Raw genomic sequence first — 24,849 nt, forward strand, 5'->3', positions numbered from 1 at the left:
AAGTGAATTGGTAATTATATTACTTATCAAGTGCCACAATTTACTGATTTGAGCAATGATCTTATGAGCAAAAACTCCAAATTTGAAATGAAAAGCAAACATTGAGAAACAATGTAACCACATACAGAAATACTTTGATCTTTTGGTTGCATGCAACTCAATGTGAAATAGTATGACAGCAAAAAACCAAAAAAGGAAATACACATTTCACATTACAGTGCACAAATCAGCAAAGGGATCTAGGGGATACTGTGGACAAACTTAGCAAACTGAAAGACCAGTGCTGGTCTGCAGTTGAAGAAAGGAAAATAAGGAATTGGTTGCATTCTTGAAGCATTAATATCATAATAGGTTGTAATATCATTATATAAGGCATTTGTTAGACTCATTTGGAATACTTATGTCCAGTATCTGTTGTAGCTCAGTGGTAGCACTCTTGACCTCTGAGTTACGAAGGCTGTGGGTTTAAACCGCATTCCAGGGACCTGTGCACATAATCCAGCCTGACAGTGCAGGGTGTCTGTCCTCTGAGGTGGTTGCAAAGGTCCCATGGCACTATTCAAAGAGAAAGGGAGTTCTCCCTGGTGCTCTGGTCATTATTTAACCACCCACCAACATCTAACAAACAGACAATCTGGCAATTTATTTAACTGCTGCTTATGGGAACTTACAGTGCACAAATTCACTGCCATATTTCCTACACTTCAGTGACTACACTCCAAGAGTACATCACTGCTTGTAATGTGTGCTGGAACATCATGAGGTTGCAAAAGGCTCTATATAAATGAAAGTTTTTTTTTATTTCTGGTCAGATAATAACAGAAACAATATTATTGAAACATTTAGCAGCTCTTGGAAATCTAAATTATGAAGAAGTGTTAAGGGAGCTAACTGGCTTTCTTAATTAAGTGGGCAAGTTTAAGTTAACCTAAATTAAGTTTTCAAGAGTATGAAGAGACTTGAGAAAGATCCAAGAACTTTCCTTGACATGAGAAAGGAAGTTCGGAGTAGGTAGTGACGTCAGGCTAAAGCCATTTGTATAATGGAGTTTAAGTGTGTGGAACAAGTTCCAATGAAAGTCTTTGGAATGTATAGCATAAATGAGTTCAAGAGGCAAATTTATTTTTGGAACAGATTAAGGAAAATGATGAGACAGCAGACATATTGAATTGCGATCAAAGGTCAATTTTGGTGGCTTTCCTTTTCAGGAAATATTTTACATAGGTTCGACCAATTCGTACTAGAGTTTTTTTATTGCTCAAACAGGCTGCACAATGACAAGTCGGAGTTTGGAATTTAGTCCAATCCGCTGGGCCTTACACTTTTTTTCACTCATTCAGGGTGTGTGGACTTTGCTGACTGGAACAGCATTTATTACCCATGCCTAGTTGCCATTGAGAGGGTGGTGGTGAGCTGCCTTCTTGAACATGTGGTGCAGGTGCACCAACAGTGCTGTTAGGAAGGGAGTTCCAGGATTTTGACCCACTGACAGTGAAGGAAAGCGATATGTTTCTAAGTCAGGATGGTGAGTGACTTGGAGGGGAACTTCCAGGTGGTGGTGTTCCCATCTGCTGCCCTTGTCTTTCCAGGAGGTAGTGGCCGTGGATTTGGAAGGTGCTGTCTAAGGAGCCTTGATGAGTTCCTGCAGTGCATCTTGTAGATGGTACACACTGCTGCTACTCTTCGTCGGTGGTGGAGGGAGTAAATCCTGGATGTGGTGCCAATCAAGCAGACTTTGTCCTGAATGGGTCAAGCATTTTCAGCGCTGTGGGAGCTGCACTATCCAGTCAAGTGGGGAGTATTCCATTACACTCCTGATTTGTGCCTTGTAGATGGTGGACAGGCTTTGGGGAGTCGGGAGGTGAGTTACTGATCGCAGGATTCCTAGCCTCTGACCTGCTCTTGTAGCCATAGTATTTATCCAGTTCAGTTTCTGGTCAATGGTAACCATCCCTCAGGATGTTGATAGCGGGGAATTCTGTGATGGTAATGCCATTGAACATCAAGGGAGGATGGTTAGATTCTCTCTTGTCGGAGATGGTCATTGCCTGGCACTTGTGTGGCACAAATGTTACCTGCCACTTGTCAGCCCAAGCCTGGACATTGTCCAGGTCTTGCTGCATTTGGACATGGACTGCTTCAGTATCTGAGGAGTCACGAATGGTGAACATTGTGCAATCATCAGCGAACATCCCCACTTCTGAATTTATGATGGAAGGAAGGTCATTGATGAAGCAGCTGAAGATGTTTGGGCCTAGGACACTACCTGAGTAACTCCTGCAGTGATGTCCTGGAGCTGAGATGACTGACCTCCAACAACCACAAACACCTTCCTTTGTGTTAGGTATGACTCCAATCACTGAAGAGTTCTTCCCCCGCCCCGATTCCCAGTGACTCCAGTTTTGTTAAGGCTCCTTGATGCCACATTTGGTCAAATGAGGCCTTGACATCATGGGCTCTCACCTCTGAACCTAGCAGCATTCCAAGACATTGATAATGATTAACCAACTAACCTGGCGCTTCCTTGGAACTTGGAGAAAGAGTCAGGGTGCTAGAACTCTTTCCACTTAATTCCAGATAACTCCACAAATTAATACGGTGGTCCATTCTTGAGAGCCTACTAATATTCTGTTCTGGTAATTTGCAAGAATTAAATCTGTACAAACATATGAGCCCTCATCTTATTACTTGCTAAACTACATCGAAGTTAATACAATATACTCTATGGTGAAAGTGTACCATTATCAGAAAAACAGAAACTCTACTTTAAAAAATTTCTTAATTTTATTTGGAGACTTATCAAGCATGCTGATCAGCTCCTGATCAGAGATTCTAATGACAGAAAAATAAAATTATGAGCAGCTCCTACTGCATTGCCTTGGTTCCAACATTAGTACTTCCTCATTCAATTTACCTTGTCATTAGGAAATCAAGTGAAACATTGCTCACAAGGTGTACTATTAAATTAACACCAAAATAAAGAAATAAAGAAAATCTAAATCCATTTCAAACTAGCCAGTGATACTTAAATCAAGTGAGAGTAAATTCTGCCTGCAACTTATTGATATGTAAAGTTAGCAGTAATTCAAAACAAATGGTAAGTCTTTCTTGTTTTTTTATGTTAAATTCGAGAACATCAGAAGAATATCAGGAGAATATCAGAAAAACAGAACACAAAAACAAAATCTGGAGATCATAGTAAAAATTACTAAAATGCAGATTAAAATGGCCATCAATCCACTCTGACTTAACACAAATTTCCATCAGTACAAAATATTGCCAAGTTATTTTTAGTAGTAAAATATACTTAAAATATTTGTGATCAAGTTACATTGCAAAGTGATGATTGCTAAAATTGCTGTTTCAAGTTCTATAGCTTTGCTGAAATTCAATTTGGTAATATTTGCTTTGAATAGTACATTACAGTTATTTTATGTAGTCTATCCATACTGTAGTCATTATCCAGTCTCTTCAGGTATGCTTCATATTTTGCATTCTGTTTCAGAGACTCTTGTCATTCCACAGTATAACATTTCTTAGTGGACATACAGCTAAATAAATATTTTCATTCCTTTATTGTTCTACATCCATGATAGGCCATAAATTCTGAAATTCCAGTCTGAGAACAGTTTCTGTAGTATAACTTCAGTCAGAATAAACTACTTGCCTGGCTTGTAAATTTTTACATTATTGTCAAGAGCTACAACATTGAAAGTAAATTCAAAATATGACTTTTTCATCCCTCACAGTTAGAACTTCAAAACCCTTTCATACACTATTCAGTACACATCCAAGTACTTGTTGGAGTTTATGTTGATGGATGTGCTCAGTCAAGTGTACTTTTGGAGGTACTAAATTATATATCTCACGTATTTCTTGATTTTAAATTTATAATTGATATTACATTGTTTTTATCCAAACTTTCATACCACAGCACCAGGCAAATTAAAGGGAACAACATAGGAGCCTTAACTTTGAAATGCAATTGGGGAAAATAATTTTCTAACTATTCTGTTTGCTCATTTCCTATAACTGTAAATCAACATATGTAAATTCATGTTGCACTTTAACAAAAGGAGTATAGCATATACCATGCTGCTTTCTTTATTTTACAACTATGCATAATATAGTCTGTAAACAGACCTTCAATGTACATTAAGATTTCATCAAGTTATAGTCATCCAGGCCCCTGTCAATGCTGTTCTACAGTTGTACTATATCTGTATTCAAAGGATTGCATGAATAAATGCTAAAACTTACTTGGATTTTGAATTTTTACTGTTGAGTCAGGTTCTGGATGAGGCTTATGAACAACCTGTGTGCACACTTGTTCAGTCAAAATCTAAACAAAAAGTAAAAGGCGTGAATAAAATCCTTCACAGTAGCAAGCAAACCTTCATGCAGTATCCACAGTATCTACAATTTTCCTAACATTGGCCTGGAACTTGCAATGAGAGTAACGGTGAGGCTATCAGCGCCCACTGTCATAATGGAAGAAATCTGGAGAAAGCTCATTCACAGTTAAAAGCAGAAATCCATTAAGTTGCTATCAGAGATACTGATTAAGATTCTATCAGAGTTGCTATCATGCTCCTCTGGAGGGTGCGCTGTTGCAGTCCTCACCGATAGGCTTAGTATTGAAATGAGTGAAACAATGTGAACTTGCCGTATTTTCCCACTGGTGCCACAATAAAAATGGCTGATAAACACAGGGCTGGTGCATTCAGGAGAGTAAGTTTTGAGAAATTACTGAACAACCTCTCTTGCCTAAAAAAAATAATTTTCTGAGTATGGAGTCTCATTTCCACAGAAGAAAATTAGTGTTGGATATTTAAAGAATTGAAATAAATGTTTTTTTCTGTTTTTTTCTTTTCTATCTTTCCCTAAATCCCATTCGCCTCTCAAATCTTTATTTAGTTTACTATACATCTTTTAACTCTAATTCATATTTCCTGCTTCATATTTTCTGGTTTAGACTCCAAATGTCTCAGTGAGAATGCTTCAGTCTGATTGGTTAAGAATCTTGCTGCTGCTTGCCTTGTTCACAGCCACCACAGATCCCCTGTAGAGGATGCAGACTTTAAAAGATGCCAGATTAGAAGAAATTTCTGCTGATAAACAAACCCACCAAAACTCTGCAGGAAGCTGTCATGGCAAATACTGATCATATGCTGCTGAGAAAAAAATCCAGGCCATTAGGTTCTTTGTTGCACAGATTTGCATTCTTGGAAACAAGTTCAACATTCATATAGGAATACAACTTTGCCATCTAAACTGGGAGGTATGTCTCATGGGGATCACTTTTGTTATGAGGTATAGCTTGAGATTTTTCTCTCTGAATGTCATGAACAGATCAGGTCCCTTCTATTCTACACTAATTAACAATTTCAATTCCCTCTTGGGTGGGAAAGTAATTTCAAAGTATTTTCTATTGGTTTTATTCAGTCCACATGGTTTCTATGAACACCGCTTTAATTGTGGTTCATTGAGATCTATCTCAATGTATATACAAGTTTAACAGATGAAGGTTTTTATCTAGTTAACAACCACATACTTTACAGACATAAATCTTTTAGAATCAGTCCTTCTCATTCTCAACTGAAGTAATCCAAAAATGAAGTGAACTATTAGGTAATTAAGCTTTGCAACTTGACCATAATATTGCCCATCCCTTCAGTACACTTTACATCCAGAAACAAAAGACTTCCCTTTCCTATGCTTATACTACCATGACGGTATTTTCAATGTTCTTGACTAGCAATGGTTAAACAACAGTAGACAACCAAACTTCAAAACCTAAATACTTTCCTATCCTTCCAACTACCCTGACCAAGATAAAATCTGTTTTTGATAAGAGTAAGCCATAGTGTACAGTGAGGAATAGGTTTGTTGATCAATGAAAGTTAGAAATCAAAACATAAATGGGAGCACAATTAGCTTAGGTAGAGCATAACAACCAACTGTAAACTTTAATGGGGGAGAGAAGTTCATAACATCTTGATGTATACTTTTCCTAACGTATGGTATGGAAAGGATAACATCAAAAGTTATGTTGCAATGGAATTATTCCGTGCTACTCCATCACACATATTCTAATATACAATTATTGGAAATACACATTTCTATTTGACAGTAATATAATGTGTGGAACATTAACTTGTAAAATCTGATATGAGTCATACGTCGTAGAAGTATTTTAAGTTCTCCAAATAGAGGTGCACGAATGCCACGTGCAACTCCTAAAGTTATTTAACTACAATACATATTACAGTCTGGATTTTGTATTTAAACACTGTGTTGACTACCAAGGTTCTATGAAGACAGAGTGCAGGATAGTTTGTACTATTGTCCATAAATCTGTTTCTAGCTTCTGTTTTTTTTAATTTTCTATCCATTTAGAAAAAAATCAAAATGAAGAACAATTATTATATCATTTCAAGGTTTATTGATACCCTCTTCAGCTGATCCTGGGTGACCGTTAAGCACCTGATAATCATTATTCTATGCAATGTTTCCTGCAGCTGTAGCTTTTGTAAGACTGATAGCTCTGTCTTGAGGTTTTTCAATTGGATAATTACTGAGAAACTCTCACATAAGTTTTAGCTCTCGTAGGAAAACCAAATTCCATAGAAGTACTGAGATCTGTGCCATCACTTCAACATCAAATCTAGCTGAATTTTTCACCTGACACTTATCAGACTCCAAGGACTAAATTCAAAAAGGGTATTTAATCTATTATGGACTATTTAAGTGTTGTATTGATTCAATATTTGCTGTTTCATTTAGTTTCTGTGCTTTAATTAATCTGTAAATGAATCTAATAACTTTAAACTATCAGTACTGGCCTAACAGCAAGCATTTCCTGCCTTTCAAGTGATACAGTGGGACATAGCAGACACCTCAAATTTTTCTACTGCTCTGTTTATAACTAGTGCTGGAACGCATTCATTGTTGATGCCAAGTTGCTATAATAATTGCATTAAAAACACAAGTTGCTTGCTGGGCCAGTTCAGGAGCTAATAATAATCATCCACATGATCGCCAGTGAAATACATACTTTAAATCACAGAATTGTTACGGTGTAGGAGGCAACCATTCAGCCCTTCGTGTCTACACCGGCTCTCTGAGCATTTTAACTTCGTGCCAATCTCCAGCCTTTTCCCCATAACCGTGCACATGGTTTCTATTTAGACAATCATCCAAAGCCGTCTTGAATGCCTCAATTGAGCCTGCCTCCACCACGTTTCCAAACCCTAACTACTCGCTGTGTGAAAAAGTTTTTTCTCACCTCGCATTTGCTTTTTGCGAAACACTTTAAAACTGTGCCCTCTGGTTTTTGATCCGTTTCTTGAGCGGGAACAGTTTCTCCCTATCTACTCTGTCCATAATTTTGAAAACTTCTGTCAAGTCTCCTCTCAGCCTTCTCTTCTCCAAGGAAAACAGTCCCAACTTCTCCAATCTTTCTTCATAACTGAAGTGTCTCATCCCTGGAACCATTCTCGTAAACCACTTCTGTACCCTCTCCAATGTGTTCACATCCTTCCTATAGAGGGGCACCCAGAACTGTACACAATACTCCAACTGAGGTCTAACCAGCATCTTATATCAGTTCATCATAACATCACTGCTCTTGTACTCTATGCCTCTATTAATGAAGCTTAGAATACTGTATGCTTTAGAAACAGCTTTCTCTAACTGTCCTGCCACCTTTAATTACTTATGTACATATACGCTCAGGTCTCTCTGCTCCTGCACACCCTTCACAATAGTATCCTTTATTTTATACTGTCTCTCCATGTTCTTTGTATCAGTGTGTCACCTCACACTTCTCCACATTGAACCTCATCTGCCACCTATCTGCCCACTCAACCAATGTGTCCTTTTGAAGTTCTACACTGTCCTCCTCACAGTTTACAATTCTCCCAAGTTTTGTGTTGTTTGCAAACTTTGAAATTGTCCTCTGCACACCAGAATCGAGATCATTTATATATCAGGAAGAGCAAGGGTCCCAATACTGACCCCTGGGGAACTCCACTACAAACCTTCTTCCAGCCTGAAAAATACCCATTAACCATTATGCTCTATTTCTTATCCCTCAGCCAATTTTGTATCCACGTTGCTACTGCCCCTTTTATTCCATGACCTATAACTTTCCCCACAAGTCTGTTGTGTGGCACTGTATTGAACGCTTTTTGGAAGTCCATACCACATCAACAGCCTTGGCCTCATCAACCATCTCTGTTACCTCTTCAAAAAACTCCAGCAAGTTAGTTAAACACAATTTTCCTTTAACAAATCCATGCTAACTCTTTCAAATCAATCCACATTTTTCCATGTGACTATTAATTCCATCCCTAATAATTGCTTCTAGAAGTTTCCCCACCACCGAAGTTAAACTGACTGGTCTGTAATTGCAGAGCAGATCTTTCCAATCTTTTTTGAACAAGGGCGTAATTGTTTGCAATTCTCCAGTCCTCCCCCAAATCCAGCGAACGTTGAAAGATTATTGCCAGTGCCTCTGCAATTTCCACTCTCACTTCCTTCAATATTCTTGGATGCATCTCATCCAGTCCCGGTGCCTTATCAACTTTAAGCACTGACAGCTTATCCAATACCACCTCATCAATTTAAGCACTTCTCGTGACTCCTCTGTCACCATGGCCTGGGCAGCATTTGCCTCGTAGGTAAAGACAGAAGCAAAATATTCATTTAACACCTCAGCCATGCCTCTTGCCTCTATGTGTACATTCCCTTTTTGGTCCCTAATCAGCCCTACTCCTCTTTTTGCCACCCTTTTACTATTGATGTGCTTATAGAATACTCTGGGATTTCCTTTTATGTCAGCTCCAATCATTTTTCATAATCCTTCTTTGCTTCTCATATTTGCTTTTTCACATCCCTTCTGAACCTTCTGTATTCAGCTTGGTTTTCAGTTCACACCTGTCATAAGCACACATTTTTTTCTTTAACTTAATTTCTATCGCCTTTGTCATCCAGGAAGCTCTGGATTTGTTTGTCCTACCCTTCCCTTTTGAGGGAACACACCTTGACTGTGACCAAACCATCTCCTCTTTGAAGGTAGCCCAACGTTCAACTATTGTTTTTTCCGTCAATCTTTGGTTCCAGTCTATCCAGCCCAGCTCCATTCTTGCCCCAATGAAGTCTGCTCTCTGCTAGTCGATTCTTCTTACTCTGGATCGACCAATGTTATTTACCACTGTTATCCTAAACCTTATGATATAATGATCACTAGCCCTTAAATGTTCCCCCACTGTCACTTGATCTACTTAGCCCACCTCATTCCCAAGAACCAGGTCTAGCAGTGCCTCCTTTCTTATTGGACTGAACACATAACTGCTGTAGGAAATTCTCCTGAGCAGAACCTAGGAACGCTTGTCCCTCACTGCCCCTTACACTACCACTTTTCTAGTCTATCTACAGGTAATTAAAGTCCCCCATTATAACTACTCTATGATGTTTACACCTCTCTGTAATTTCCTTGCAGATTTATTCCTCTATTTCCTTCCCACTAGCTGGTGGTCTATATATTACACAGCAATGTAATTGCACCCTTCTTATTCCTTAGCTCTGGCCTAATCGATTATGTCCTTGAATCCTCTGACGCATCCTCTTGCTCCACGACTGCACTACTTCCCTCAACCAAAAACACTATCCCTCCTCCTTTTTTCCCTTTCCTACCTTTTCTGAACTCCTGGTAACCAGGAATATTTAACACCTAGATCTGCCCTTCCTTAAGCCAGGTCTCCGTTATCGCCGCATCATCATAATCCCACAAGGCAATCTGTGCACGTGACTCCCCAATTTTATTAACTATACACCTTGCATTCACACACATGCAGTGTAAACCTGATTTAGACTTCATTACTTGTTCCCTCATTCTGACTCCGTCTATTAACTTACTATTTTCTATTTTAGTGCTATCTGCCTCTCCCAGCATTCCGTTCACCCTGGTATTACTTTCTGATATTTTCTCCTGGTTCCCACATCCCTGCTGTGTTAGTTTAAACCCTCCCCAACAACACTAGTAAAACGCCCCGCAAGGAATTCAGTCCTGGCACTATTCAGATGCAACCTGTCTGGCTTGTACAAGTGCCATCTCCCCCAGAGTCAGTCCCAGTGTCCTAGGAATATAGAGCCCTCCCGCCTGCACCATCTTTCCAGCCATGCATTCACCTGTCTTATCTTCCTAATACTATACTCACTTGCACATGACAGTGGAAGTAATCCAGTGATTACTACTTTAGAGGTCCTACTTGCTAATTTTCTACCTAGCTCCCTAAATTCAGATTGCAGGACCACATCCCCCTTCCTACCTAAACCATCGGTACTATGTGGACCATGATGTCTGGCTGATCACCCTCCCCCAGAAAAATGTCCTGCAGCCGCTCTGTGACATCCTTGACCCTGGCACCAGGGAGGCAACTTACCACCCTGGAGTCACGTCCACGACCACAGAAATGCCTGTCTGTTACCCTAACCAGTGAATCCCTTTACACTGTTGCTCTTCCTTTCTTCTTCCTCCTCTCTTATACAGCCGAGCCACTCGTGGTGCCACAAACTTGGTTCTGACTGCACTCCTCTGAGGAACCAGCACCCTCACCAGCTTCCAAAACGGAAAACCGATTTGTGAGCGGGACCCCAGGGAACTCCTGCACTACCTGCCTACTTCTCTTGGGCCGCCTGGTGGTCACCCATTCCCGCTCTGTCTTCAGGTCCTTGAGCTGCAGTGTAACCATCTCTCGGAATGTGTTATCCACGTAGCTCTCAGCCTCGCGGATGTGCCACAGTGACTCCAGCTGCCATTCGAGCTCCGCAACCCAGAGCTCAAGTTTCTCCAGCTGGCAGCACTTCCTGCATATGTGGTCATCTAGGGCACCACCATTCCACTAGACTGAATTGCCTGCCATGTCTTGACTCTATTTCTCTTACAGTAACTGTAATCGACTTTGGATTATTTATATTACTTTATTATATTGGCCCTAAATTTCCCTTAATCTTGGCGCATCTCAGTTAAATCCAAGTATAGCAGCTTGTTTAAAAATATTACTAATCGCAAAATCCATGCATTTTAACCTATACACAAATGCACAGATTATTCCAGAAATGATCAATTGGTGAAAAATATCTTTTTCCTGTGAATGCAAGAAAAAAATATTGTACAAAATGCCTTGAGTATAGGAACTTTACTTTTCTCACACAGAATACATTCAGAAAGCAGGAATTTGACAAATATTCTAAAACATTGAACATTTGTTGTTGTTATAGCTGCAGGAAAAAACAACAGCAATAAATTCACCTTTGAATTGCAATGTGCCTAACATTTGCTTCTCAAAATATTTACATCAATTGACACGTCGTCTTACCTCATAAAGCGTGTTGTACGTTGTTATAGTAAGAGTATTGGTATGCAGCATTAGCCTTTCTCCAAGCAAAGTGAACAGACTGTGCGTGTGCATGATCTCTACCTTCCTTCTGAAAGAGTCACATTATTATAGCAGACATGACTGGCACCAGTTCATTTCGCACAATGAGGAAAAATTTAACTAAAATTCATGTTCTTTTCATTTAGGAGTCCTTTTGTTAAGTCCATTGTCCACAATGACTCCTATTTGCATTACTCATGTATTCAAATTTCTGGCTTTTCTTTCACCACTTTCACTCATGATCATGATTAGAGCCATATTAAGATTATGATCTATTAACACCTCAAAGATGGCCCAACAACTTAATACAAATGTTACTGCTCATTTTTCAGTGGTTCTGGTTTCTGAAAAGTCAGAAATTTAGAATATTCAAGAGCTTTGATAATGTATATTATACTTGCATGTGTTCAATATCACAATGTTTCAAAGTATTTTACACAATGATTTCCTTACTTTAAATGGACAAAATGTTATCTATGTACATGTTGTTATGTAGCCACGCTGAACCCACAATAAACCACAAACAGCCATGAGATGAAAAACCAGTTAATTACTTTTGGTTCATGATGGTGAAAGAGGAATGCTGGTTGGAATCAAGTTTTCAGGGGTCAATTTGCCAATTCACAAAGTTATTTTTCCTTCCCCACCCCACTTAGATCACTTGGTTTCGCAAACACATTCCTCCCAACAAAGGCATGCGCAATCAAAGCAGAGTATTCATCCTGTTACAAACAAGAGCATTGTGGCTTTATTTTGGTTTTCAAAATTGATTGTTAAACCAGACGCTGCTTCCCTTAGCAAAATTAAACACTGAAGACTAAAGATCAGGTTATCAGTGTTGAAATCCCAATTACCTTTGAAACTAAACTAACTAAATAATTGATCTTTGAAGGTCAATGGCCATTTTAACTGTTTACTCCAGTTCATACCAATCAACCAGTGTTGTGGTTTTAATTACTGATCAGTAGCAAGACAAAACAGAATATTTGAAATGTTAAGATATGCAGATTAACAAATCTTGGGATAGAATAATTTAATTTCTCCAACTGCTGATCCACCTAGGGAAAAGTTTCAAGCAATGCTGCTAAATCTTAGATATTAAAATATCACCTTATAAGAAGAACAGTTCTTCTTCCAGTTTTGTTTGTGTGAAGTATTAGGCAAAAATGTAACACTTGCTCCTGAGCCACTCTGACACAGCGCAGAAGGGCAAAAAGATGATTTCACATTGCTCCCACCACCCTTCCATGATAAGGAGGCAACAAAATGGGCTGCTCGAGATCAAGAACTTTTTTTTAAAGAATCATGTGGAAGCTTGAATTCCATTACTGAATTAAACAATATAGTGACAAAAAATCTTTGTAAGGTCAGATACTGGAGTCCGGAGAAAAATTGTGTGGAAAATTATTAGGCAAGCCTTACATAAATATGTAGCTAAAGTGGTACTCAATGTATCTGAATATTTGCTATTGCTGAATAGTCAGCCTTTTTCCCAGATAACTGGGGACAATTCTCTTCTTATCCTATTGATCATTATCTTTTTTCCCCAATGAGCAGACTTTGCTTCAACTCTTTATTATCCTTTTCCATTCTTAAGTTGACCCTAATTATGTTGTGGTCACTATTTCTCAAATTGCTGTTCTACTCTCATCAATGATCTGCCCCCATTCATTCGTTTCCTCCAAATGATTCCTTCCAAGTTGGACTAAGAATATAATGAGCTGGGAAACAGTCCTGATTGCATTCTAAAAAATCATTTTCTACTTTAACCATATTCACTACCTTTATTACAGTTTATATTGTTAATTATCTCGATATAATTGTCCTGTAGCCCTTACTTATCATGTGAACTGGCTGAAGTTCTCTGTCTCTATTTAATCACCATTGTGATAACCTGTGATCCACAACAAGATCTGTACTACTTCCCTTTCCATCTTTTAACTCTGCTCATATACATATTGCCTTAATGCCACCCCCTGGGACATCCTTATAATCGAACACTTTAATGAAATCCTTCACTAACAGTGCCCTCCCACTACCATTTTTCTCTCCCTATCTATCTTAAAAACGTTATAACCAAGTCTTGACCAATTGTAAGTTTCATTTCCGGTATAGCAGCTATATCCAGTGTCTTTCCATAATTAGAAATGTTTTTAGCTATCCAAATGTGTTTTGAATGCTTTGTACACTCACATGCATACCACTCAACCCTGATTTAATTTTTGTAGTGCTAAGCCTTATTAATTTTCCACATTTCCTAATATTTTTGACATCCCTTAACTCTTCTACAAAGGTGTTTTTATCTCTCACGACCAGATTAACTATCGTCTATTTGTCATGTCTCTTTTGTAACTAGCTACCTAATACCACCTCAAACCAGATCAAAGGGAGCCAAATAAACAGGTTTAGAGGCCTAGTACTGAACTGCTAAAATTAAGCAAATTAAAATAATTTTCAACCCAAAATATATCAAAATATGAAAATGAGAATTTCAATACTTTGTCCAATCACTCTCACTAAAGCTGTTACGACTCTCCACACTGCTATGACCCACGCCCTCCAAAGGCTTCTCGCAGCTCGAGAATATGGAAAGAATAGAGTGGGCTTATGTTAAAAGAAATTAAAATCCTTTGAATATGAATTTGGCCGTACTCACTTGTGACCAAGATGTTTAAGGAAGTATCCCAGAACTTTTAGTGCTTGGACTCGGATACTTTCACTTTTTGAAGCCAGTAACTTATAAATAACCCTGAAGGGACAATAAAGGTATCAAATTAATTACAATGATTTACTAAAGACAGATCATTATGAATAGTATTTTTGAAACAAACAAAATCACAATCACTTTTCACTTCTAAACACTTTACAACTTTGACATATTTGGTGTCTAAAGTATGTCACCAATAAAGCATTCCTTTTTAAAAAAAAACTGAACAAGGTAATATTTTCTTTTGCCCCTTTTGATATGTGGATACCTCATGAAAAAGCATTTCAATATCTGACTACTCAGCCATCCCCTCTGATAATTTGAAAGCCTGAAAATTTTGACAAAAATAGATACATGTAGTAGTCCTTACTCCAGATGTGCAAAACTAATAAAAGTGTGTTTTGGCAGAGAAAGGGCATCCAAACATTTGACTAATTTCAAAAACATGAGATAAAATTCACAAAAATATTGCAAATGTGTTTGAAATTAACAATTTTCTCTCGTGATCAAAAATAATTAATCAATTATTTCATTAGAAGGGCAATGTTAATACAGGAAATAAATATTTACTTTCTTTTTCACAATTAAAAGCTGCAAACAAAATGACTGAAAATGACAACTATTGAAATAGTAAACCTCATATCCAATCAGGAACAGAATAATGTTAAAAAGATCCTACAGTGCAGAAAGAAGTCAATCAGCCGAACTGGTCTGTGCCTTTATGCTTCACACATGCTGACTCCCACACTCTTCATCTAACCCTATTGGCATATCCTTTTATGCTTCCCCTCTCATGTGTTTATCTAGCTCTCGTTTACATGCATCTGTGTTATTTGCCTCAATTGCTCAAGATAGCATTTCCACATTCTTACCATTCTTTGGATAAAGAGGTTTCTCCTGAATTTCCTATTTGATTTATTAGCAGCTATGGTATAACTATTACTCACCGTATTCCATTTCGTTGATCAAAAGCAGGTATCATGGATGCAGGATGCTCTGACATCAGTGCAACCAACAGTTGCAGCACATCATGAATGTTTTCATCCTGTTTCATGGAATAGATAGCCAGTCAGCAAGCCAGGCAAAATAAATCTCTCTTCAATTCACAAAGATATTGCTAAACATCAACTCTCTAGAGTTCAAAATAGATGGGGGTGGTGGGTGAATTCACTTTCCTCCTTTAAGACACTCCCTAAAACATACCTATTTCACCAAGCTTTTAATCATCTGACCTAATATCTCCTTATGTGACTTGGTGTCATACTTCATCTTAAAACGCTTCCGTGAAGCGCCTTGGGATATTTCATTACGTGAAAGGTGCTATATAAATGTAAGTTGTTACTGTAAATTTAAATTGATACGCTATTTCATTAGGTCAAACTGCAACTGATTTTACAAAACCGAATAAAAATTTTATTCCCCTTTCCAATTTCCTCTTCTACTTAGGGTGCTGACTTCTGCTTCTGACACATTGGCCCATCTTCTTGTAACTTTGAAGCCCCATTAACTTCATCAATGGGGCATATGTGGACTATATGGAAGATACTGCAGCTAAACTTGATCCTGTCCTTACCTAACATCTAGGTACATGCACTGCATGAATTAATTTAGAACAGATCTTGAATTGAAATTGGGACCTCCCTGGTCTGTATGGCTAAGTATCCCAATTAACTCATTCAGCCTTTGAGGTAGTCTCAGAACAATAAGCAGATTTTATATGTCAAAATTATCATGTCAACGAAAATGATAAAAGATAGAACTCCAACAAATACCTATAAATACTGACAAGCTGAATGAGTGGGCATATGCATGGGAGATGCAGTACAATGTGGATAAATGTAAGGTTAGCCACTTTGGTAGCAAAACAGGAAGGCAGATTATTATCTGAATGGCTATAAATTGAGAGAGGGAAATGTACAATGAGACCTGGGTGTCCTTGTACACCAGTCGCTGAAGGTAAGCATGCAGGTGCAACATGCGGTAAAGAAGGCAAATGTTATGTTGGCCTTCATAGCCAGAGGATTCGAGTGCAGGAGCAGGGATGCCTTGCTGCAACTATACAGGGTCTTGGTGAGACCACACCTGGAATATTGTGTGCAGTTTTGGTTTCTTTATCTGAGGAAGGATGTTCTTGCTATAGAGGGAGTGCAGCGAAGGTTTACCAGACTGATTCCTGGGATGGCGGGACTGACACATGAGTCGGTTAGGATTATATTCATTGGAGTTCAGTAGAATGAGGGGGGATCTCATAGAAACCTATAAAATTCTAACAGGACTACACAGGGTAGACGCAGGAAGGATGTACCCAATGGCAGGGGAGTCCAGAACCAGGGGTCACAGTCTGTGGATACAGGGTAGACCATTTAGGACTGAGATGAGGAGAAATTTCTTCATCCAGAGAGTGGTGAGCCTGTGAAATTCGTTACCACAGAAAGCAGTTGAGGCCAAAACATTGTATGTTTTCATTAAAGAATTAGGGGCGAAAGGGATCAAATGATATGGGGAGAAAGCGTGAGCAGGCTATTGAGTTGGATGATCAACCATGATCATAATGAATAGCGGAGCAGGCTCGAAAGGCCGAATGGCCTACTGCTGCTCTTATTTTCTATGTTTCTATAATGTGTATGTTTACTTAAATAATGCATTGCTATTTCTGAATTTCTTATCCTGATTAATGTGATTACTTGCAACAAACCAAGAAAAAATGTCTTGATATTTTTGGAATTTACCTCATGCATGGTTAACAGGTAGTTAAGAATACTTTGAAGTTCATCTTCCTTCACACCACGATCCTATTCAAAAGAAAAGAACTACTGCTGACAATCTAACAATTACACACAATACTTGGTCATATCATCATATATTAGATTAATTCTGTCAGAGGCCATTTTTTTTACACCAAACTTATTTTCAGTATTTCCATTAAACTCTTGATACAATGCAATTATAGGAAACATGCAATGAATTTTGTTTCGTTCACAGACATGATCTTCTTTCCTGATTTCAGTAATTTAACAGAACATACTGAAAAAATATCTGTTAAAAAGTTTAGTTCTTACCTTCAAAATTAGTTGCTTCAAAAATAGCAGCATAAAAGCCCGCAATGAAATTATTTCTTTCTGAGATGGACGAGGGCCATCTTGAAACAAAAAGAATATTTTCTGTCAAGCACTTTCAAATGTTAGTTCAAAAAATGTTTTCCAAGACCTGCACTCTTTTCATATAATTATATTAAGAAAGCTCATGAAACATACATATGAATCCTTAACAAAAGATTTGAAAGGTTTTCTTTCTAAAGAGTCGTTAAAATTCAGGCATCTTCTAAAGTAACTTGTACCAATTTAAGAAAATAAACTTTACAGAGTCAAAAAGATCAGATAAAAGGTTTATTGAGTGTAACTGAACACACTGAAGACAAGGAAGAAATATTCAATTGTAAAAACTAAGTACAATCTCAATTACAAGTTATCCTATTTGCTTTGGAAATTTCAACAGTTAAATTGAATAAAATAGTCTGTAATCATTGTGAAGTAGAATTCACCAAGCGTTGGATTGTTCACCCACTTATAAGGAACATGAGCTGGGTTTAGACCATTGTGAGACAGGTTAGTTCTACTCTACTGATATGTGTTGTTGCAATAGTAATCCTGCTCAGTATGAAAGGAACTGCATGTTCAGACATTTGGTATATGAGCTTGGCTGAGGAACCAATGGTGCGAAGCTAACATCTGTGGGATTACGACTGAACACCTCTAAGTCAAAATCCCCCCTAAACATAATGATACCCTAGTGCCGCAGATCACTGGTTGGCATAGGATAGCCAACTCCAGTCAGTGCGTAGTGCTGCTCGATTAAGGGCTGGAATGTGATCGGATGGGCGCCACCTCTCTCCTGTTAACACACAGCATGTTCGTGGGAACTTGGTGCTAAATTATTCGTATAATTAAAAGCTATATAGTAAAGTTTTGTTGGACATATACTATGAATGGAATATATCTCAAAAAGAAGTGATCAATTTTATTTCAGCAAGTCACATAGCAGTCATACCATTTAATTGTTGCCCACATAGATCTGCTCAGGTGGCGTAGCGTTCATCCCCATACGGTTTCCCCTTGATGTGAAATGACCATTGTGTTTCATCCAACTAGAAATATTCCCATTTTTAACTCTGTTTTTTATAATTTACAAAATGACTGGTCATACTTGAAGTTACTAAGAAATTAAGGCTTTGCTAAGTTCCAGGCTACACCATTTTTATAATGAACACTGCCCTAAAAAACTGTGTTATGGAATTAATGTACAAACTTAAATTATGTACATCAGTGAAGTTCTGCATTTTACAGAATGTAACATTTTTAATTACTTTGCTGCACCATCTACAATTTTGGCATTTTTGTGTAGATTTTCAAATCAGAATGCACTCAAGTGATGTATGTGTGACAGAATGCATTAGCTTTCTGCCAAACTTATCAGTAAAATGAATTGTACATTGTTACTATATTGTTACAAGAGACATGAGAGCAAAGTTATAGCTCATGGCATAAAAGGGACAGTTGCAACATGGATACGAAATTGGCCAAAAGGCAAGAAACAATGAGTGGTGGTTAATGGGTGTTTCTCGGGCTGGAGGAAAGTTTATAATGGTTCAGGGTTCAGTGTTAGGACCCTTGCTTTTCCTAATATATTTTAATGACCTAAACCTTGGTGTACAGGGCACAATTTCAAAATTTGCAGGTGATATGAAACTTTGAAGCTTTATAAACTGTGAGGGGGATGGTGTAGAACTTCAAAAGGGCACAAACAAGTTGGTGGAATGGGCAGTCAAGTGGCAGATGAAGTTCAATGTGGAGAAATGTTATGTAATTCATTTTAGTAGGAAGAAGATGGAGAGACAATATAAACTAAAGGGTATAACTCTAAGGGTTGTGGTGCAGAGGGATCTGGGTGTATCTATGCATAAGTCATTAAAGGTGGCAGGATAGGTTGAGAGAGCAGTTAAAAAAGCATATAGTATCCCAAGTTTTATTAATGGGAGCATAGAGTACAAGAGCAAGGGGGTTATGCTGAACCTGTATAAGACACTAGTTTAGCCTCAGCTGGAGTAATGTGCCCAGATCTGGATGTCACACTTTAGGAAAGATGTGAAGGCATTGGAGAGAGTGCAGAAAAGATTTGTGAGAATGATTCCAGTTAAGAAGATAGACTGGAGAAGTTACAACAGTTTTCCTTGCAGAAGAGAAGGCTGAGAGGAGATATGATAGAGGTATTCAAAATCAAGAGGGGTCTGGACAGAGTAGATGGGGAGAAACTGCTCTCTCTTGTGAAAGGATTGAGAACAAGTGGGTACAGATTCCAAGTAATTGTCAAAAGGAATAAAAGCGATATGGGAAAAAACTCTCACACGCAGTGACTAGTCAAGGTCTGGAATGCACTGCCAGACAGTGCGGTGGAGATAGGTTTAATTGACGCTTTCAAAAGGGAAGTAGGCTGTTATTTGAAAAGAAGAATGTGCAGGGTTACAGGGAGAAGCAGGAGAACAGCACTAAATGAAATGCTCATTCGGAAAGCTGGCGCAGACACGACGAGCCAAATGGCCTCCTTTGTGATTCTGTTAGGGACCGTTAATGTTTAAAAGGAGAAATCCAAATACCCAGCAATTAACTGACCGAACTTTGTCACAAGATTTCATGTTTTTTAACAAAACTTCATTTCATATATATAATACATGAGAAATTAAAGTAAGCACTATTAACTTAACACTGTCGCTTTTAAAGATTTATGCTATAAACTCAGTTCTATTTTTTAACTCACCCCCCACCCCCCAAAGAGTTTCCTTATCTGAAGAAAAACTTGAAGGTTCATTTGCTTCTTCTCTGGTATCAAATCAAATGGTATATCAAAGCTCTGCAGAATTTACTCTGACTTCTCATCAGTATTCCAGCTATTCGCCAAGGTACAAGATTTCTTAGGGGTCATTCCATTGATCGACCCCCCCCAACTTTCCTTTAAAATCTCACAACTCTGGATTCCATAGCTCAAACAAAAGCCTCCCAACAACTCCTGTGCAGTGGCTTAAAACATCAGAAAGACCCTTCATTTGTAATAGCCCGCTGCTATAGTTTCAAACTGCAACCAAGCTGATCACTTCCAGTACTCCAACTGCAAAAAAGTTAATTGCCTTTCACTGAGCGGATTATTGTAGGTTTCTTCCTTCAGCTTCTAGCTAAACAAAGCTTCCAGTCATTTTTCCCCTTACCAACTTTGCCTTGTACTGAATACCAGCTCCCAGTCACAGGCTATCATGGATGATAGATCTAGCATTTACGCTACTTCAGGGTTGTTAATCAGTTTCTTAACCAGTTAAAACTTTAATTACAAACACTAAAAGTCGTATTCTAAAACATATGACTTATGAGCTAGATATTCACAACAATATTCATATTATCGATATAAAAAATGGCATTAGTAGGAAACTTTTCAACGGTCAAATTATTGCAGACAATAAGCAGACTTAAGACTTACAAAATGTATCTATAAAAGATATAAAACTCAATTGCTATAAAAGGGTCGTGTCCTAGGTCCAACCATCTTGGCTGCTTCACCAATGCCCTTTCCTCCACCATAAGGTTAGAAGTGGGGATGCTCGCTGATGATTGCACAATGTTCAGCACCATTTACGACTCATGAAATGCTAAAGCAATCCATTCCATATGCAGCAAAACCTGGATAACATTCAGGCTTGGGCTGATAAATAGCAAGTAACATTCATACCACATAAGTGTCAGGGAATGGCCATCTTCAACAAGAGAAAATCTAACCATCTCCCTTTGACATTCAATGGCATTACTATTGCTGAATCCTTCATCAACATCCTGGGGGTCACCACTGATCAGAAACTGAACCAGCCACATAAATACTGTGGCTACTAAAAAAAAGGTCAGAGGCTGGGAATTCTGTGACAAGTAACTCACCTCCTGACTCCAAAAAGCCTGCTCACCATTTATAAGGCACAAGACAGGAGTGTGATATGCTCCACTTGCCTGGTTGAGTGCAGCTCCAATACCACTCAAGAAGCTCAATACCATCCAGGATAAAGCAGCCTGTTTGACTGGCACCCCATCCAATACCTTAAAGATTCACTCTCTCCACCACCAATGCATAGTGGCAGCAGTGTCAGCACTACACAAATTGCACTGCAGAAACTCATCAATCCTTCCTCAACAGCACCTTCCAAACCTGTGACCTCTACCACCTAGAAGATTAAGCACAACAGGTGCATGGGAACACCACCACCTGCAGTTCCTCTCCAAGTCACACACCATCCCCACTTGGAGCTACATTGTCATTCCTTCATTGTCACTGGATCAAAATTGTCCAACTCCCTAACAGCACAGTGGGCATATCTACAATTACATGGATTGCAGCATTATATGAAGGTGGCTCACCTCCACCTTCTCAAGGGTAATTAGTGATGGGCAACAAATGCTGGCCTAGCCAGTGACACCCACTGCCATGAAAGAATAAATTTTGAAAAATTTTAAAAGGGGCTCTTGCTAGTTTGATTCCAACTGCACTCAACCATTCCCCCAGGTCCCTCGCCGAGATAGGCTTTTTAGTGTCAATTATTACATGTAATAAAGCTTTGTGCTGCAGGCACTTTCTAGCTACTTTCTCGATTGTTGTTGCCCATCACTTGGAGTTCTTCCTGCTAGCAGAGAAAGAGATTGTCATAGTATCAATCTACAGCAGGTGCAAATTCAGGTTTAAGAATAATGTGCTATCTATTCTATTTCTCAGTTCCCAACACAGCAAATTTCTTATCTGACATTCTGGTACTAGGAAGGGCTAACCAGAAGACAAAGTGTCCCCCCCCCCCCCGCCCCCAGTGGAAAAATTAGAAAACCAGAAACGAACGTCTAGTTGCCACTTCAAAAATATTTGTTAATTACTGGGAGCAGGTCAAATGCCTGAGTACTATCAACTGTAGCATGGTTTGTAGCCCAGAGTGAAAAAAAATGACCACACTTTATCAAAGCCTTTGACAAGGTTCCACGTGGGAGACTTATAAAGGCGGCAAAAGCACATTGGATACAGGGTAATTTGATTAGGTGGATTCAAAATTGGCTTAGTTGTAGGAGACAGAGGGTGATGACAGAAGGATGCTTTAGTGACTGGAAGCCAGTGTCCAGTGGTGTACACAGGGATCTATGCTCGGTCCCCTATTATTTGTCATTTATATAAACGACATAGATGACTATGTGGGGGGTAGGATTAGTAAGTTTACGGATGACACAAAGATTGGCCGGGTGGTTAACTGTGTGGTTGAGTGTCTTGGGCTACAGGAAGATATAGACGAGATGGTCAAATGGGCAGATAAGTGGCAGATGGAATTTAACCCTGAAAAGTGTGAGGTGATACATTTTGGAAGGAATAATCTGACAAGGAAGTATTCAATGAACGGCATGGCACTTGGAAGTTCTGAGGAACAAAGGGACCTTGGCGTATGTGTCCATAGATCTCTGAAGGCAGGGGGCATGTTAGTGGGGTGATGAAAAAGGCATATGGGACACTTGCCTTTATGAATCAAGGCATAGATTACAAAAGTAGAGAGGTCATGTTGGAATTGTATAGAACCTTGGTGAGACCACAGCTGGAGTAGTGTGTGCAGTTCTAGTCGTCACATTATAGGAAGAATGTGATTGCACTGGAGGGGGTACAGAGGAGATTCACCAGGATGTTGCCTGGGATGAAACATTTAAGTTCTGAAGAGAAGTTGGATAGACTTGGGTTGTTTTCACTGGAGCAGAGAAGACTGAGGGACGACCTGATCGAGGTGTACAAGATTATGAGGGGGATGGACAGGGTGGATAGGGAGCAGCTGTTCCCCTTAGTTGAAGGGCCAGTCACAAGGAGGCATAAGTTCAAGGTGAGGGGCAGGAGGTTTAGTGGGGGACGTGAGGAAAACCTTTTTTACCCAGAGGGTGGTGACGGTCTGGAATGCACTGCCTGGGAGGGTGGTGGAAGTGGGTTGCCTCACATCCTTTAAAAGTACCTGAATGAGCACTTGGCACGTCATAACATTCAAGGCTATGGGCCAAGTGCTGGTAAATGGGATTAGGTAGGTAGGTCAGATGTTTCTCATGTGTCGGTGCAGACTCGATGGGCCTAAGGGCCTCTTCTGCACTGTGATTGTGTGTGATTCTGTGAAAGCAAGATGGAATTCAGATTATATTAACTAAAGGTGCACTGAATGACCTGCTTGCTTAGAAAAATGACATAATACAGATAATGTAATGCAGAAGTGGAATATAACTTTATTCTGCTACTAAAAAGGATTTGATAATGCTCTTGTACTTATGAGATAGACATATGTAGAGATGTTAACCACAACAGGCTTTGGCTTTTTATAATGGAAGAAATGAATTAACAATATCCTGTAATGCATAATATTGAAAATGTCAATAATAAAGCAGTTCATTTTTTTTAATTAAATGCTCCAACACATAAAATGGGCCTTTCTATAAACCTGGAGAATTGAGCATTATCTTTTGGCTTAAACTGCAATATCCTTTAGGCATTATTATGTCTTCCAGACAACAAAGAAAATTCATCAATTTCATAGCAAATTAAATGCCCAATTACAAACTAGATACCAGTCAAATGGTCAATTCAGTTGAATATATTTTGGTAACACTTGACAAAGCTCTGTCTTCTAATACTGCAGGGTGTACTATTATCTTTTGTTTCATTTGTATATAAAATAGGTGTTCCAAGGTACTCATTTCAATCCATTCTTGTATCATCTCCAAAGAACAATTTTACATAAAATATACAGCACATATACTCTCCACTTGCCTGAATGAATGCAGCTACAACAAGACTCAAGAAGCTCAACAGTGTCCAGGACAAAGCAGCCTGCTTGACTGGCACTTCATCCACCACCTTAAACATTCACTACCAACACATAGTGGCAGCAGATGCACTGCAGCAATTCACCAAGGCTCCCTTGAAAACCTTTCCAAACCAAAATCTTTACTACCTAGGACAAGGACAGCAGATGCATGGGAACACCACCACCTGCAAGTTCACCTCCAAGCCACACACTATCCTAGTTTAGAGCTAAATTGATATTTCTTCACTATCACTGGAATCCTGGAACTCCCTCCCTAACAGCACTGTGCGTGTACCTATACCACATGGACTGCAGCGGTTCAAGATGGTGGCTCAACACTATCTTCAAGGACAATTACGGATGGGCAACAAATGCTGACACAGCCAGCAACGTCCACATCCTGTGAAAAAACAAAAAAAAGGACATGTCCCCCAACTAGCCCATGCCGACGTTTACTCCACACAAGGGCAGAATCTTCTGGTCAGCGTGTGGGGGCGATGACATCGGGCGTGTGTCCTGACAGCACCACGCGTCATTCTGATCTTCTATTCCGGGGCATGCACCGGAGTCAGCTGCACGCCTGCTGAACTGTCAAAGGCCTGTTAAGACCACTAATAAACTAATTAAAGCAATTGTCAGGGCTGCCTGTCCAACCTTAAAGTTGGCGAGCAGGCGAAGGACCCAGGTGGCTTTCACATTTCTCATGAAACCAAATCCACGGGTGGGATGAGGTTTCATGAAGGGTTTATTATCATGTGACAGTGTCACATGAGGGGACATGTCTGAATAGTTTTTTTTCCAGCTTT

The 24,849-nt window shown here is 39.1% G+C and overlaps 1 protein-coding gene across 2 annotated transcripts in view; it reads right to left on the reverse strand.

Moving 5' to 3' along the window:
- nbeaa (neurobeachin a) overlaps positions 1 to 24,849 on the reverse strand; it is a 1,069,212-nt gene that overhangs the window by 820,221 nt on the left and 224,142 nt on the right. For both annotated transcript variants that reach the window (XM_041199054.1, XM_041199053.1), the window contains exons 14-19: positions 17,211 to 17,290; positions 16,881 to 16,943; positions 15,099 to 15,196; positions 14,101 to 14,193; positions 11,385 to 11,493; positions 4,261 to 4,342 (exon numbers count right to left, since the gene is read on the reverse strand). In XM_041199054.1, coding sequence (XP_041054988.1) covers positions 4,261 to 4,342; positions 11,385 to 11,493; positions 14,101 to 14,193; positions 15,099 to 15,196; positions 16,881 to 16,943; positions 17,211 to 17,290 — 525 coding nt within the window. The remainder of the gene's footprint in view (positions 1 to 4,260; positions 4,343 to 11,384; positions 11,494 to 14,100; positions 14,194 to 15,098; positions 15,197 to 16,880; positions 16,944 to 17,210; positions 17,291 to 24,849) is intronic.

The sequence above is a fragment of the Carcharodon carcharias genome, chromosome 11 (genome assembly GCF_017639515.1).
Source record: "Carcharodon carcharias isolate sCarCar2 chromosome 11, sCarCar2.pri, whole genome shotgun sequence".
NCBI classification, from domain to species: Eukaryota; Metazoa; Chordata; class Chondrichthyes; order Lamniformes; family Lamnidae; genus Carcharodon; species Carcharodon carcharias.